This window comes from Eumetopias jubatus, unplaced genomic scaffold, assembly GCF_037043125.1.
Source record: "Eumetopias jubatus isolate StellerSeaLion01/CBP00866 unplaced genomic scaffold, mEumJub1_p1.0 scaffold_4, whole genome shotgun sequence".
Lineage (NCBI taxonomy): Eukaryota > Metazoa > Chordata > Mammalia > Carnivora > Otariidae > Eumetopias > Eumetopias jubatus.
The window spans coordinates 106643943-106659324 of NW_028274810.1; the positions used below are offsets into that span (position 1 = coordinate 106643943).

A 15382-nucleotide genomic window follows, 5' to 3' on the forward strand; every position below is an offset into this window, starting at 1 on the left:
CTGCCTTGCAGGGGAATCCATCCCCCTGGCTCAAGTCCAGGTCCCTTCCATTACCCTATTAGTGAGCTGCTTCTACCCTCAGCTTCTCTCGCATGTCCTTTTAGCTCCCTCCAGCTTGAGTCTGTTCCCCTCTTGGCCAGCTCTGGTCTCTACCTCTTGCTTCCTGCCACTGGGTCTGTAGTCGGCCCCATCATGCCCAGGTAACTTTTACCCACAGAGTGGGTACAGCCTGGAGCTGAGAGCCTGGGGGTAGGAGAGATGAAGAGAGGTTGGGTCTTGGTTGGCACTGTATAAGCTGCAGGGTAAGTTTCACCAGGAGTGAAAGCCACTGGTGGCCTCTCGGTTTGGGCAATTGAGTTGGGTGCAGTCAGTAGCATCTCCGAGTGTCTGGACCTGTGCCACCCAGGCTTCTACCCTGTAATCTCCTCCCCAGCATACCCCACCCAGGCTTTCCCACACCCTCACGTGGGTTCTCGCACTAGTCCTGCTGAAAGTCTGGGCTAACGTACGGCGACAGAGAACGAAAGCCGCAGCTCGGACTCTGGGACGGATGCGAGCGCGGCCCTGAGCCTGCCTGGTGGAACTGCTGAGGAATCCAGAGGGGTTCCTCCGAGGCTCCCCCTGCAGGATGAAGTCCGAGCTCCCTTGCCCTCCATCCCGGGAGCAACTTCTGCTTTTCCGCAGGCTTTGCAGAAACCTCGAATTCAGTTAGTCCTCTCCTCTGCGGACTCTGTTCCGGAGGCAAGAACTTCAGGAACCCCGTGTTAATATCTGCCCCCCGAAGCCCGGGCTCAGTGAGGACCGGAGAGGAATGACCTCGCCAGCCCCCCCGCACGGCCGCAGGCGATCCGCATCCCGTTGCTGCAGGCGTGGGCTGGGGACGACTCACCGGCGCGCGCCAACCCTTTCGCGCTCGCGGCCCCCCCGCCCGGGGAGGCCTGCGACCCCCGCCGGCACCCACGCGCCCGCACGCACCCTCGCGGACCCCCTCAGGGCAGGCCGGGGTTGCGGGGCGGGAGCTCCACCCGCTGCCGGATCTCTGTGCGGAAAGCGCGGCCGCGCCGGGGGCCGGCACCCGCGGTAGTGCTTCCGGGTCGGGCTGTGGCCCTCGGGCTCACCCGGGGGCCGCGGGGCTCTCTGGGTAACGAGCCCCCCCCCCCTCCGTCCGCGCTGGGCTACGGCGTCGACGTCGGCCGCAACGCTGACGGGTAGGTCGCCCAGCCAATCGCGGCAAGGCGGCGCCGGGTCGCCCGCAGACCGAGCCAATGATACGCGGGGGGGCGGGGCGGTCGCGGTCGTAGTGCGTCGCGAGGAGCCGCCCTGCCGGGAAGGAGCCCGAAGGGGAGTCGGCGGCACAAAATGGCGGCGGCGGCGGCGACGGTCGCGGCCGGCGCTCCGGGGCCGGCGGCCCCCGCCGCAGCGGCCTGTACCCCGGGCTCGGGCAGCGCAGCCCCCGGGTCACAGGGGATGTTGATCGGGGACCGGCTGTACTCCGGGGTGCTCATCACCTTGGAGAACTGCCTCCTGCCTGACGACAAGCTGCGCTTCACGCCGTCCATGTCGAGTGGCCTCGACACCGATACGGAGACCGATCTCCGCGTGGTGGGCTGCGAGCTCATCCAGGCGGCCGGCATCCTGCTCCGCCTGCCGCAGGTGAGGGCGCGGCCGCGAGCCTCGGGCCGAGGTAACCGCCGCGCCGGCGCCGGGGGAGGCGGCCGGGCCCTTTGTTGGCGGCGGGGCCGGGCCCAGCGCCGGCCCCGGCCCCGCGTTTCATCGCTGCTGTCCTTCGGGGGCGAGGCGGGACGCGAGGCGGCGGGACGCGAAGAGCCTTTGTGGACTTGCAGAACGTTTCAGTGTCTGGGTCTGTGTCGGTTGCACGAAACAAGCGACTTCAGTGCGAACGGTGCTTCTAGAAGTGATGGGAACGCTTGTCTTTTCCAGGTGGCTATGGCTACCGGGCAGGTGCTGTTCCAGCGGTTTTTCTACACCAAGTCTTTTGTGAAGCATTCCATGGAGGTGAGCGCTTTCTCGCATTAACCTCGCGCAGAAGCGTGTGGCGGGGAAACCCGGGTTTGTTGTTTTGCGGCTTGGAGTGCTGTACTTGCGGGATTGGGATCCCCGCCCCCTGGACGCAGGGTGGTTTCCCCACAGTGGCTTTTTCCTTGGGTGCCCCTGCTCCCTGGTCTTCACTCTTCATCTCTCTTCTTGAGCCGTTGGAGACCGTGGTGAGTGGAAGGAACACATGTGTGTGTTGCAATGCTTGCATTTCAGCATGTGTCAATGGCTTGCGTTCACCTGGCCTCCAAAATAGAGGAGGCTCCAAGACGGATCCGGGACGTCATCAATGTGTTTCATCGCCTTCGGCATCTGAGAGAGAAAAAGTGAGTCTCCTTGTTTCTATGGTTAAGTTCCACAGACGTTTCTGAAACAAAACTCGGGGTGTGAAGCGTTAAGCTTGTGTCCAGGAGAGGGCCTGCTGCCCGGGAGGTACCCAGCAGGTGCTGTTCAGTGAGTGAAGGGATCATAGTAAAAAGGGCAGGGAACTGTGGCTGTGGTTTTGTCGACATTGGTCTCCCTGTTTGCCCATGCCTGTCGCTGAATGTTCTAGAGCTGGGTTTGCAATCTCCGCACTGTTGACATTTTGGGCTGGATGATTCTTTGTTGTGAGGGCTGTCTTGTGCATTGTAGGATGTTGAGCAGTATCCTTGGTCTCTATAGACTAGATGCTAACGGTTCATCTCTCAGTTATGACAGCCAAAAACGTCTCCACACCTGGCCCTGGGATAGCAAAATTGTGCCCTGGTTGAGAACCACTGCCTGGACAACCCAGACTTTATGCTCCTCAAGTGGACGGTCCTTTGGAAAATCGAGCCTCAGGCTGTTTAAATGTTCTGCTCCCATTGGTTCTTTGGTTTTCCATTCACCCATAACACATAAACTTTTGTTTTGAGCCAGGTAATGTGCGGTTAGTACTTGTGTGATGGGATTTTGAAATCTGCTCTGTGTTCGTTGTGCATCAGAGAACTGTTTGGAAGGAAAAGAGAATATTATTGAGAAGTGATAAGCAGGTTAGCACTGGGGTTTGAGGAAGATCCTCTGGTTTTGTTAAAGGCTACATCTGTATTGCGGTGTTTACAGTGGATTTTCACCATTTGGAGGTAATTGGGATTTGAGAGACATTGTTTTATTTGACCCTTATGTGGACATGTGCTTTGTCTGTGTAGGAAACCTGTGCCTCTACTATTGGATCAAGATTATGTTAACTTAAAGAATCAAATTATAAAGGCAGAAAGACGAGTTCTCAAAGAGCTGGGTTTCTGTGTCCACGTGAAGCACCCTCACAAGGTGGGTATGTGGCCCAGCTGCCACGGGAGCCCACCTGACTGCTCCGTTCTCACCAAGATTGAAAACTCTGAAGAAGAGTAAATGTGTTCCTGATTTGTTTTTCCAGTTTATATCTAAAATCTGAAAATAATTTCTTATTTGTTAGTCGTCTTTATACTACCTGTTAATTTTATGTTTTCAAGAGTTTTGGAATGGTTGGTTATTTTTTAAGTTTGAGCTTTCAAAAAAAATAGTGAATTTGTAAAAATGGTATCTGTTAGTTTATGTTTTTCTTTCTCAACAGCTCATTTTCTAAAGTTGTTTTAGTGATAGCTTTATTTTCTCCAGTGGGGAATTGGAAGGATTCTGAACCCTTTATTTGGAAATGAACTAAAGCAGCTTTGCAGCGCATGACAGTTGAGCGTGGCTGCCATACAGTACCATGGGAACCTTATATGAGACGCATAAATTTCTTTAAAAAAAAAAAAAAAAGATCGTAGTTTGCGTCTTTCCTTTATTCTCTTTTTATTGATGGGTCTCTTGCTTGTTTGACTTTCTGGCATTAATTCAAATTCCTGATAAGTTACCATAGATTTTAGACTTTTTTTTCATTTGCTGAAAGTATTTTCACACCATGTTTTGTGTAAAGTGGTGACTAGGGTACAGAGATGTTTAGGACAAGCTGATCTCACTGGTGGAAACTATGTTGAAGATGAGAATGAGAATCAGCCTTGTGATGGCCCTGAAAGATGCAGCTGCCTTTGCGGTGGGTGCAGCCTGGGTTCGAAAGCAGGTAGCGGGGCCTGTCAGCAAAAACTCCCCTCCAGCTGAGCTGTGCACCGGGCATATGACCAGGAGCCACCCCTGGGATCTAGCATGAGGCTCATATTTACTGCATGGATGCTCTCAAGATCTGAATTGTGGGTTCTCAGGGTTCTCGGTAATAACTGGCTGACCTGTATCTTCCAGATAATCGTTATGTACCTTCAGGTGTTAGAGTGTGAGCGTAACCAGCACCTGGTCCAGACCTCATGGTGAGTTGACCTTCCTTGTTTTATGAGACCAGCAAGGGCAGTGCAGGAATATGTTGATTTGAGGCACTTGGGCAGTGGGTAGTCAGTCCCATGACTTGGTTGTGGGCTGGAGTTGTCTGAGTGCCCAGTGTTCCTGCTGTGTAGATTCTAACCAGCCTCCCAAAATATCAGGCACTAGTGTAACGGTAAGGTGGCCCACACCCTCCCCCGGCCTTCCAGGAGAGCGTTCACTGGGCTTCCCTTTGAGGGTTGGTGACTTGGCACATCGGGATCTTTCCCACAGGTGCCAGCGTCGATGTAGTGGTCTTATGTCTCCTTGGAAGTTGCTTCTAACTGCCTCTTATTAGAGAGGATCCTGTGGGAGAAAGAGGGTTAGGGTAAAGTTTTTCTGGGACTGATTTTAAACAATGCCTATGTTAGAAATGAAGTCTGAAGTAATAGTGCTGGGTGCTTTGTGAATTTTTTTCCACGGAGTTAAGTCTGTAAGGGTCATATTTTTGCTGCCTGAATTGTCTGGTGCTATGCCATATCTAATAGAGAACCTATTTTGACTTTTCTTTTCTGTACTCTTTCAATCAAAGGGTAGCCTCTGAGGGTAAGTGACTAAGACTTCTCCTCTACTGTCCAAGCGCTTTGGTGCAGGGACAGCGGCCGTCCTCAGCCAATCCAGTGCAGGCTCTCCACCGAAGGCTGGCTCTAGATGGTGGTATGCGCACGATAGTATAGTGCTGGCCGACTGCTGCTGTGGTTCTCTGACGGTGGTGCTTCTTGTTAACCCTGTCGTGCTTGGTAATTGTATTGATTAGAGTTCACTGTCTTGACTTGAATTTTGTCCCTTTGAAACTGCTGTACCTGTGCAATAAAGATGCAGTACCTTTCTCCTAAAAAAATATTTCTATGGAAACCTGTAAGAATTGGCTGATGGGAATTCAGACTTCAGTATGGGATTATGTCATTATTCCTGGAAGTCCTAAAGTTGCTCTTTTCAGCAGCTAAGTGTTGACACGTTCTAGTAAAAGGTGTGCATCTTTAAATTATTTCATGGACACTTTTTATATTGTAACTTAGATAAGCAATAAGTTTAAATATACATTTCAAGGACTTCATTTGTTTTTAGGATTTAAAAGTTAATAGAGTAATGTTCTCACTATTTGAGTACTGAAAATTTATTAGAACTAAAAAAGTTACTGATGTTTATGTTTATGAAGTGTTTGAACTGTTCGCTTGCAATGCTGTGAGACCTATGGCCTTGGTGCCATTATGTAGGTCTTTTCCTTGATTATCTCTTGATGCCTGGAGCAAGAGCTTCCAGAGCCAGGTGCCACAGTTGGCATATGTTGAATATATCACTGAGAAATCTGAGTGGGTTTGTGTGTCACCTTCTCCAGGGTTTAAGACAAAGTTACCAGGGTTGGGGTGGGGGTGTATTAGTCAAATCACACAGCAGGACTTGGCTACCCTGTGGGTGTGGCCTGACTAAGGGTTGCCATAGTGGGGTATGTTAGGAACAGCAAATGTATCATTTATTCGACTGTTTTCTCATGGAATCTGTTTTATGCCATATTGGTGAAATATATTAATATGAGATCCTGATTTTGGTCTATTAAATCCTAGATAAATAATATCTAAAGGAAAATGTTGAAAACGTAGCCAGTTTTAAAACCCTTAAACTTTTAAAAAATGCAAATGTTTTGTATTTTTATATCTTTTAAAGTACAATAATGTTTTTTAAATGTATTGATTATGATGAAACTTGTAGTGTTTTGTTGCTTTTGTCTGATTTTATGAATGTTCATTTTAAGACTCGTTATTGAAATGGGACAATTTGGAAACGGTTCTTTGATATGCCTGAGAAGAGGACTTCCCTTTGGGCATTGAGCCTTCCTCTGCATGATGTTCCCATGCGCCCAGGGGTGTTTTCCCTTTCCAAGTGGACTCCCTCATGGAAGGAGAAGGGCCAGGCCCTGAGCACCTCTTCGAGGAAAAGGGATGCAAGAGGACGCGTTGTCTCAGAAGAGCCCTCGCAGGCTGCCTGCTCAGCCCATTCGTTTGAGTTTGCATGTTTCTCTGCACTATGGATTTTGAGCATTTAGATTTCTTTCATCAAGTACATTTCAACCACTACAGTAGACATTTTCTCTCTGAGGCATTGTGCTTTGCACGAGAACAGCCAGAAGTTGAGGGAAAAGTAAAGTTAAAGTCGGTTCTCTTTCATAGCAACATGTGTTGTCTGACATTCAGCCAGCTTTTTAGATTTTTTTTTCCAGTAATTTCCCTGTTTTCCTGTCCTGTACTCACAAAAAGCAGCTAGAATGTCTCTCCAGGAATCCTGAGCCTCACAGGACTGTGTAGCTCTAAGCCTAGGAGTAGACTGTGTAGAGTAGTGATCGTATCTAGATGATGCACACGGGTATCCTGGGGGTGCCCGGAGCGTTGCAGTCTTTCCTGCATTTGGTTTTCAGGAATTACATGAATGACAGCCTTCGCACAGATGTCTTCGTAAGGTTCCAGCCTGAGAGCATCGCCTGTGCCTGCATTTATCTTGCTGCCCGGACACTGGAGGTCAGTGTTGCGCCACCACAGGGGTTCCTGGTCTCCTTCTTTCTCCAGTAAACTTCTGTGTGGTGGTCTTCAGATTATGCTTATCGATGCCAATAAAAAGCCTGTCTCTTGGTGACCAGCAAGGCTTGTTTTTTATTGCCCTAAGAATCTTGTTGGCCGGGGCGCCTGGGTGGCTCAGTCGGTTCAGCGACTGCCTTCAGCTCAGGTCATGGTCCTGGAGTCCCGGGATCGAGTCCCACATCGGGCTCCCTGCTCGGCGGGGAGTCTGCTTCTCCCTCTGACCCTCTTCCCTCTCGTCCTCTCTATCTCTCATTCTCTCTCTCAAGTAAATAAATAAAGTCTTAATAAATAAATAAATAAATAAATAAATAAATAAATAGAACCTTGTTGGCCAAAAAAGAAAGTATTGACAGTGATGGTATTTGTGTTTACAGATCCCTTTGCCCAATCGTCCCCATTGGTTTCTTTTGTTTGGAGCAACTGAAGACGAAATTCAGGAAATCTGCTTAAAAATCCTGCAGCTTTATACTCGGAAAAAGGTTCTATGTTTTTTCATGTAATATATGCATTTGTGTTTAACTAGAAGCATCTGGTCCTGAATTTCTTCGGATTCTGACTCCCATAGGTTGATCTGACACACCTTGAAAGTGAAGTTGAGAAGAGAAGGCACGCCATTGAAGAGGCCAAGGCACAAGCTAAGGGTCTGCTGCCTGCTGGCACCCAGGTTCTGGACAGCACTTCAGGGTTCTCACCTGCCCCCAAGCTGGGTGAGTGTGAGGGTGGCCCTCCTTTCCTCCACATTTCTCTTGGAACTGTGTCTGCTGCTGGCCTGAGCTCCCTGCAGGCACCAGGGTCCCCAGCAGACATTTGTTGATTTTTGAAGTGAGAAGGTCACTCCTAAAGGAGTTTTCATCGTTTTTGTGTTTTCTTTCCCTTTCTAAGATTTTATTTATTCATTTGAGAGAGAGCGAGCATGCGCTCGAGTGTGCACAAGTGGGGTGGGGAGGAGGGGCGGAGGGAGAGGGAGCAGCAGATACCCCGCCGAGCAGGGAGCCCAACACGGGGCTTGATACCACGACCCCCGAGATCATGACCCTAGCTGAAGGCAGACGCTTAACCGACTGCACCACCCAGGCGCCCCAATGTTTTAAGTAGTCTCTACACCCAATGTGGAACTCAAACTTAAAACCCTGAGATCAAGAACTGCATACTCCACCAACTGAGCCTGTTGGTTTTTATATTTTCGTTAGGGACGTGGACAAGCTTTTCAAAATGTCTTTTTTTTTTTTTTTTTTTTAACCCAGCTCACCTAATTAGTTTGTTTTCTGATGAAAATTTTATAAATCTGGCGTAGTAGATTGTGTTTTTTGGGTCATATTAGAGTTAAGCATGATGCACATCCCCAGTCCCCTGAGAGAAGGCAAGTGAGACAGGTGGCTTTTCTGTGTCTTTCGGGTGCATGTTTAGGTTCTGAGTCCCAGGCTGGGAACAGGGAGTCTCCGTAAGTCCCACAGAAGTGGTATTGTCTTGCTCTGCTAATGTGTTTTCTATCAGAACAGTTTTCCTGGCGGTCAGGTTTTAACTTCTTGTATTTGATTCTAGCAGAATCCCCTAAAGAAGGTAAAGGAAACAAGCCTTCCCCGCTCTCCGTGAAGAACGCCAAGAGGAAAATGGAGGGTGTGAAGAAAGTTAAGGCTGACAGCCCGGTGAATGGGTGAGTACCCAAGCGCCCCAGCAGGCCTTTGGGGTTGGCTGGAGAGACTTGAAGCCTGTAATTGCTCCCACCATTTATTCTCAGCTTGCCAAAGGGGCGAGGGAGTCGAAGTCGGAGCGGGAGTCGTGAGCAGAGCTACTCAAGGTCCCCATCACGATCTGCTTCTCCTAAGAGGAGGTATGTGCTGCTCAGGGCTCATGGGGGGGGGGGGGGCGGGGCGGGGGCTGCACCTGGCAAGGGATATTTTCCCCAGGGTGGCTATTGGTGATGTGGCTGCCCCTCACAGGAAAGTCATTCCTGACCCTGAGGGGGTTGGGTGAGTGGTCACCTGTTTGGTGGTGCTGTCCTTCCTCACAGAAAAAGTGACAGCGGCTCCACGTCTGGTGGGTCCAAGTCGCAGAGCCGCTCACGGAGCAGGAGTGACTCCCCTCCGAGACAGGCACACAGAGGTGCTCCCTACAAAAGCTCCAAGGTGAGGAGCTACCGGAAGTCTAAGGACTGCAAGTACCCCACCCAGAAGCCACACAAGTCCCGGAGTCGGAGCTCCTCTCGGTCTCGAAGCCGCTCACGGGAGCGGGCAGATAGTTCCGGGAAATACAAGAAAAAAAGTCATTACTATAGAGATCAGCGAAGGGAGCGTTCTCGGTCGTATGAGCGAACAAGCCATCGCTACGAGCGGGATCACCCTGGGCACAGCAGGCATCGGAGGTGAGGCGCTGGGCTCCCAGAGTGCTGCCCTTTGCCCCTCGGTGTGCACCCGTGGCATGACTGGCCCCGTGGTGCAACTCTTTTTGGAAATGGCTGTTGACTCTGGACCTTGTGATGAATTTGGAGATGGGCTCAAGAGGCCGGTGAGGTGCCCTTTAGGCCGGCCTGGGCGCAGCGCACACTCGTGCCAGCACGGGGCCCACCTCCGCAGCAGCCCTGTGCGGCTGGGCGTGGAAGCAGGTGTGTACGTCCTTGCGGGGCGGCTTGGTGCTAACGACAGGCCGTCCTTACTCCCGTACCGATACTCAATTACGTCAAACCAAGAAAATGACTTTTAGAACCTTTGCCTATATTAGGTTGTACTTATGTACATATTTTGCAGTGTTTCACAATGAGAAAATGGCCTTAATAGCCCCTTATTCTCTATTCGCCCTGTAAATAAACATGTGTTTAATACAAGTTAAAGCTATATATGAAAATTCAGAACTTGAATTCTGTCGGCTTAAAACTTGTGTAGAGAATTCTGATTTTTAAAATGTGAAGGTATTTAGATCTGTGTTGAAAGTCGTATATTTTTATCTGTGCGATGCTGAGTGCAGGCCACCAGCTCCCAAATAGAGAAGTTTCCTATATATGCATTTTACGTGGTTAAATAAACACAATTCTCTCTACTCAGGACATTTGGAACGTTCCAGAATGTGTAGTTTGTCGTTCTGCACGGCCCGCAGCCCCCTTTCCAGTGGGCCGTCTGCACGGCTGGCTCTGGCTCGCCCAGGTGCTGGCTTTCGCATCGAGCTCCGTGCGGCCGGCTGGCGGGGAGCCTGGGCCGTCCGTGCTCTGACGCAGGCGGCTCCCTGCGGGGGCGGGGGGGGGGGTGGCGGGGAAAGGACCGAGTGGGTCTGGGGGGCAGCCGGGTGTGGCGGGCTGGCGGCTCGCGGGAAGGCAGCTGCGGCGCCGGCGCTCGGGGGCGGGCGCCCCTGGGAGCGGGCGCCCCTGGGAGCGGGCGCCCCTGGGAGCGGGCGCCCCTGGGAGCGGGCGCCCCTGGGAGCGGGCGCCCCTGGGAGCGGGCGCCCCTGGGAGCGGGCGCCCCTGGGAGCGGGCGCCCCTGGGAGCGGGCGCCCCTGGGAGCGGGCGCCCCTGGGAGCGGGCGCCCCTGGGAGCGGGCGCCCCTGGGAGCGGGCGCCCCTGGGAGCGGGCGCCCCTGGGAGCGGGCGCCCCTGGGAGCGGGCGCCCCTGGGAGCGGGCGCCCCTGGGAGCGGGCGCCCCTGGGAGCGGGTGCTGGGTCGGCGCAGGCCGGCGGCTGTGTGCGCGGCGGGGCAGGAGCTGGGGCCCCGGGGCTCGCAGGCACCTCAGAGGCCTCGCCGCTTGGGAAGCCGAGCGAGCGGCACCTCCGGGAGGGCCGCGGGGCAGAGGGTCCGCTGTCCTTGCCGACCTCAGCCAGACCGAGGTGCTGCTGGCTTCCGGGAGTTGCGCGCGCACACAGGCGGAGGCTGGGAGCTCGTCGCCCTTCAAGGGCGCCGTGTTCACGCACCCCCGCGCCTCCTGCGGGACTCCTGCCCAGCCGCCGTGGACATAAGGGCCCCGGCCGCTACCGCCGCCCCGAGAACACTATTTCCGCCGCTGGGCTCAGGCCACTTCCGCCCGCCGTGGACGACTGGCCGCTGGTTGGTCGGGACGTGATGTGAAGTCGAGGGCATCCCTTAGGATTGTGGGAAGTGTAGTTTTCTCGCCGCCGTGAGGGAGGGGCCGAGCCTGCGGGCTGTGGGCGGGGTAGGCCGCTCCTCTGGCCGGAAACGGCTGCTTTCTGCGCCCGGCGGGACCTGCGCCGACGCAGAGTCGGACGCCGCGAGGGCGCCAGGGGGCGCCGGGAGTGGGTACCGCCGGGCGGCCGCACGCGGGACTGGGGGCCGGTTTGCGGACGGACCGGAAGTGCCTAAACTGGGCGGCAGAGTGGTCAGTTAGAGTCACCCGGCTTAGGTCTGGGGAGGGTCGGCGGGAGGCCGCGGCTGCAGGGGGACGGCGGTCGGGTGAGGCTGGGGCCGGACGGGGACCGTCCCCGCGGGGCCTGGGAGCCGCGGCTGCCGTGCGCCAGTCCCGACCTTCCGCGCCTTCGGGCGTCCGCTCCGCCCCGGTGGTGGGTCCCCGGGCTGGAGCTGAGGCTCGGGGAGGGGTGGGCGACTGCTCAGAGGGGCGCAGCCGCGGAGCGGCGGACGAGGGGCTCGCGCCTCGGTCTGGTCGCTTGAGGGAGGGAGCCCTGTGTGGTGGGAGAAGGTGATGAGGGTGATGGGCTGTGGGAGTCCTGGCCTCCCCGGGGCTGCTGCACGCGCCCCCCGGCCACTCCCGCGTGACCGCCACGCGCACCTGTATTGCAGCCACTCTGAGCACCTGGGGCCGCCACCACCCACAGACCATGTTCCTGGTGCGCCTGTCTTCTCGGCTGCTGAAGGCTGCTCCTCGGGCAGGTAAGAGGCCCCGTGGGGGCAAGGGGCATGCGCAGGGTGCACGCTCGGGTTAGGAATGTGGGGTAAGTAATCCCAACGGCCCCCACCTGGCAGCTGGCCACACGAACTCCTTGTAAACATCCCAGTAGCAAAAAGGAAAGTCAGGGCCTGAGAACATGAGCCTGAATTCCGGCTGGGATAAGGTGCGGGTCATCCAGTCCGTGAGGACGGCTCTGCTCCCCAGTGGGGGAGGCGGGGTTGGCTGCGCTCAGCCCCAGCGGAGCCGCGTGGGTGGTGACTGTGCTGTCTTGTTTCCTGCAGGTTGCAGTCTGCCCTGGCCTATCTCAGGGGTGCTAGGCGGGCGTACCTGCAGGCCCTGCTACAGCACACAGCCAACAGGCCCAAGTGGAGTTGCCTCCGTCCCTGGCAAGGGGCTCCAGCTGGAGCTTGAGGAGATGCTGGTCCCCAGGAGGATGTCCATCAGTCCTCTGGAGAGCTGGCTGACCGCCCACTACCTCCTACCCAGACTAGATGCCAGGACCCCAGGGACCGTGGCACCATCCCAACTCTATGAGTGTCCACCTAGCCAAGTGGAAGGGGCTGAGCAGGGGACGGAGGAGGTCTGGGATGCACCCCGGGTGCAGTGCAAAAACGTACTGAAGATTCGCCGGCGGAAGATGAATCATCACAAGTACCGGAAACTGATCAAGAGGACCCGGTTCCTGCGGCGGAAGGTCCGGGAAGGACGCCTGAAACGGAAGCAGGTAAGGTGGGGGGGGGGGGGGGCTCTCAGCCTAGGGTGGGGCAAGGTGGCTGAAAATGTGTGACTGTGCCACAGACCAGTCAGCGGTCCGTCCTGTGCCCTTGCAGATCAAGTTCGAGAGAGACCTGAGGCGCATCTGGCTGAAGGCAGGCCTGAAGGAAGCCCCTGCAGGCTGGCAGACCCCCAAGATCTACTTGAAGGGCAAATGAGTCTAGCGCTCCTCTCCCCCACCCCTGTTGCTGCTGATGACCCACTGTAATAAATGTTTAGGAACTTAGCTGTCCCCTGGTGACCTGGTCCCTCTGCGGCCTAGTGTGAGCTATCTTGGGATTGAGCTGGTGCCAACCTCTGGTTTTCTAGGAGGCACAAGGGCCCCAGGGTGCAGATCGGGGTCCCTTTACCGAGAGGGTCCTTGTCCTGGTGCCAAGTCCACGGGAATGACAGCTTCCTTACTTATGAATGTATGATGCTACAGGAGCTGCAAACAGAGGCCCAGATCTGCCCTTTAGGCACTTGTACTTCACTGCGGGAGGCAGACTCTAATCACACTGATGGCAGAAGTACCAAGGGACAATGCTGGGGGGTTAGGGAGTGCCCGGATTGACTTGGGGATATGATTAAAATCTGAGAGGGGACAGGGAGGGTCTCATGGGGAAAACTGGGGGGGGGCAGACTCTGCCCCCAGAGATGATGGATGGTGCCCTACAGTCCCCACAGACCTGGGCCTCAAGTGGCTCTCTGAGCTGTCCTGCTCCGCTAGGGCTGGGGACCCCTGGTCTCCTTTGGGTTCCTTGGCCTCTGCCACCTCATGGGACCCTGAGTGGGGGCTAATCAGGAAAGGGTGGCTGGAAGGGTGTGCTCTGGCAGGGTTGGGGTGGCTGAGAAAGTGGTGCTGTTCATGGAACTGGAGAAACCCTGGAGCCTTAGCATGAGCCAGTGGACCATTGCATCCAGGCTTGGCGAGGGCTGAGCTGCAGGCAGGGGAGCTTGGTCGGAGTGCCATGAATGTGGCAGACGCTACTCTCCTCAGCCTCTGCCCTGCTCCCTGATGGCTGACTTAGAGGATAGGAAAAGCGGTGCATCTTTCCTGAGCCGTCCAGTAGAGACACTCATGATGCTGGTATCCTCCCTTGATCCCCTCCACCCCGTTAAGGGCAACAGCACTTCTCAGCAGGCTGTGGAGATTTCTTGCCTTGTCTCAGAAATGTGTCTGGGAGTGGGTTTGAGTTCTCTGCAAATCAGGCAGATCTTGGGGAGGGCTGGAGCAGGGGTTACCCAGCAGTTTCTTTGGAATGGCACAGACCACATTGTGTTGCTCACCCTACATTCTTTCGGTGCGCCAAGCAGGCCCCTGCCCTGTGCATGGCAGCCAGCCAACTAGGTAAGCAGAGTTCTAACCACGGGCCCGGTCTGGGTCCCTGCCCGTCAGGGGATAACCCATGGAGGTGCTGGGTGTGGTGGAGGAGGGTGACACTGGCCATGACCTGGGTGGGGGGACGGGACACCATTGAGGGTGCAGGCCTGCTTCCACATGCGGCTGCAAGGGGGCAGCAGTTGGGCTCCCAGCAGCCCCTGGGGTTGGGGCTGAGGACCAGGACAGTCAGAGCACCCTGCCAGCCCAGTCACCTGAGAGGGCACAGGGAGCCCTGGGAGGCCCCCAGCTGGGGTCACAGTCATCCTTCCTGGGTCTTTGTTTCCCCATCTGGGGGTGGGGCGTGGGCAGAGGTGCCAGGGCCCAGTGGTGGAGCCTCCTGGGGTGGAGTGGACCATGACCTGTTAGTACCAAGTCAGGCCTCCGCTCTGCCTGGCCTCTCAGCTGGGCCTCTGTCTGCCGCCGGTGCCCTTGGCCGGTGCCCGTGGCTGCTGGGTAGCTGCTCCTGTATCTCCCCCCAGTCCTGTCGCAGCAGCTGCCCCGCGGCTCACTCCGCCCTTCCCTGGCAGCTGAGAGGAGCAATATGGGATGCTGAGTTGATCTGCCATCTGGAAGCAGAGCCTCGGCCGGGAGCTTGGCTGGGCAGTGATTCCGGGAGGTATGACTGGCTGGCCTGTGCAGGAAGCCACAGACCCACACTCCTGGAGGCTGTCAGCTGGCGGAGCCCCACAGGGCCCTTGCTCCAACTTCTTCCACCTGGGTGGGTGCCAGCTTGGGGGGGGTCCCTGGAGGTAGGGCCCCTGGTCACATCTGGAGACATTTTTGCCTGTCTCGGTGGGGGGTCCCACTGACCACAGTGGGTGGAGGCTGGGAATGCAGCTGTAAATGCCCCGTAACGCACAGGGCAGCCGACACCTGGAAATAAGTTGCCCCAAACCTTGGTGGTACTACGGTTGAGATCTCTGCTCCAGATGTCACTGATCCTGTGGAGTCTGGTCCTGAGGCAGCCTGATCCCCACTCTCTTCTTTGTGCAGAGTTCGTCCTGCCTGCGGCTTGGGTGTATCTGGGCCCCAACCACGACTGCAGGAGGCAATTTTGGTGCTTTTATTTTTATCCTTGCAGTTCCTCCCAGGCTGTAAGAAACCGCCCTTCTCTCTTCCCTACGGGGCCTCCACCCTGCCCCCCAGCCTGTGGGATGAGCAGCCCCTTTTCCCTGCTGGCCCCGGGCACCCCCACAGTGAAAGGACAGAGGCAGGAGGGGTGTGGCAGAGTGCCCTGCTGGCATTGCGTAGGACTTGGGTTCTGGCCAGAAGAGGCCCCAGCCAGGGCCAGAGCTCCTGGGGGTGTTCTTGGGCACTTGGTGGGGGCCCTGCCTCTTGGGCCCAATGTGGAGGCGTCTCTGAGCTCGGCCCCTGTGCCTTGTCACTCTGCTGCTCCGTGCCAGCCAGTGTCTTCTGGCCTGG

The 15382-nt window shown here is 55.7% G+C and overlaps 2 protein-coding genes across 7 annotated transcripts; both read left to right on the top strand.

The window, feature by feature from the left end:
• The first annotated feature begins 1331 nt into the window (after positions 1-1331).
• Positions 1332-10020, top strand: CCNL2 (cyclin L2). 5 transcript variants are annotated; one of them, XM_028108277.2, is made up of 11 exons: positions 1332-1653; positions 1942-2016; positions 2272-2381; positions 3225-3345; positions 4294-4358; positions 6821-6920; positions 7355-7459; positions 7546-7687; positions 8523-8634; positions 8719-8811; positions 8992-10020. In XM_028108277.2, the coding sequence occupies exons 1-11, from the start codon at positions 1360-1362 to the stop codon at positions 9344-9346; spliced, it is 1572 nt and encodes a 523-aa protein (XP_027964078.1). In that variant the 5' UTR covers positions 1332-1359; the 3' UTR covers positions 9347-10020. The 5 variants fall into 5 exon arrangements, with proteins under 5 accessions (XP_027964078.1, XP_027964079.1, XP_087878783.1 ...); XM_028108278.2 differs by having other exon boundaries at positions 8526-8634; XM_028108279.2 differs by lacking the exons at positions 1332-1653; positions 1942-2016 and having other exon boundaries at positions 2293-2381; positions 2746-3345.
• A 1139-nt stretch (positions 10021-11159) lies between these two features.
• Positions 11160-12823, top strand: AURKAIP1 (aurora kinase A interacting protein 1). 2 transcript variants are annotated; one of them, XM_028108130.1, is made up of 4 exons: positions 11160-11295; positions 11715-11804; positions 12105-12547; positions 12654-12823. In XM_028108130.1, the coding sequence occupies exons 2-4, from the start codon at positions 11753-11755 to the stop codon at positions 12753-12755; spliced, it is 597 nt and encodes a 198-aa protein (XP_027963931.1). In that variant the 5' UTR covers positions 11160-11295; positions 11715-11752; the 3' UTR covers positions 12756-12823. The 2 variants fall into 2 exon arrangements, with proteins under 2 accessions (XP_027963931.1, XP_027963932.1); XM_028108131.2 differs by lacking the exon at positions 11160-11295 and adding an exon at positions 11380-11476.
• Positions 12824-15382: the final 2559 nt, after the last annotated feature.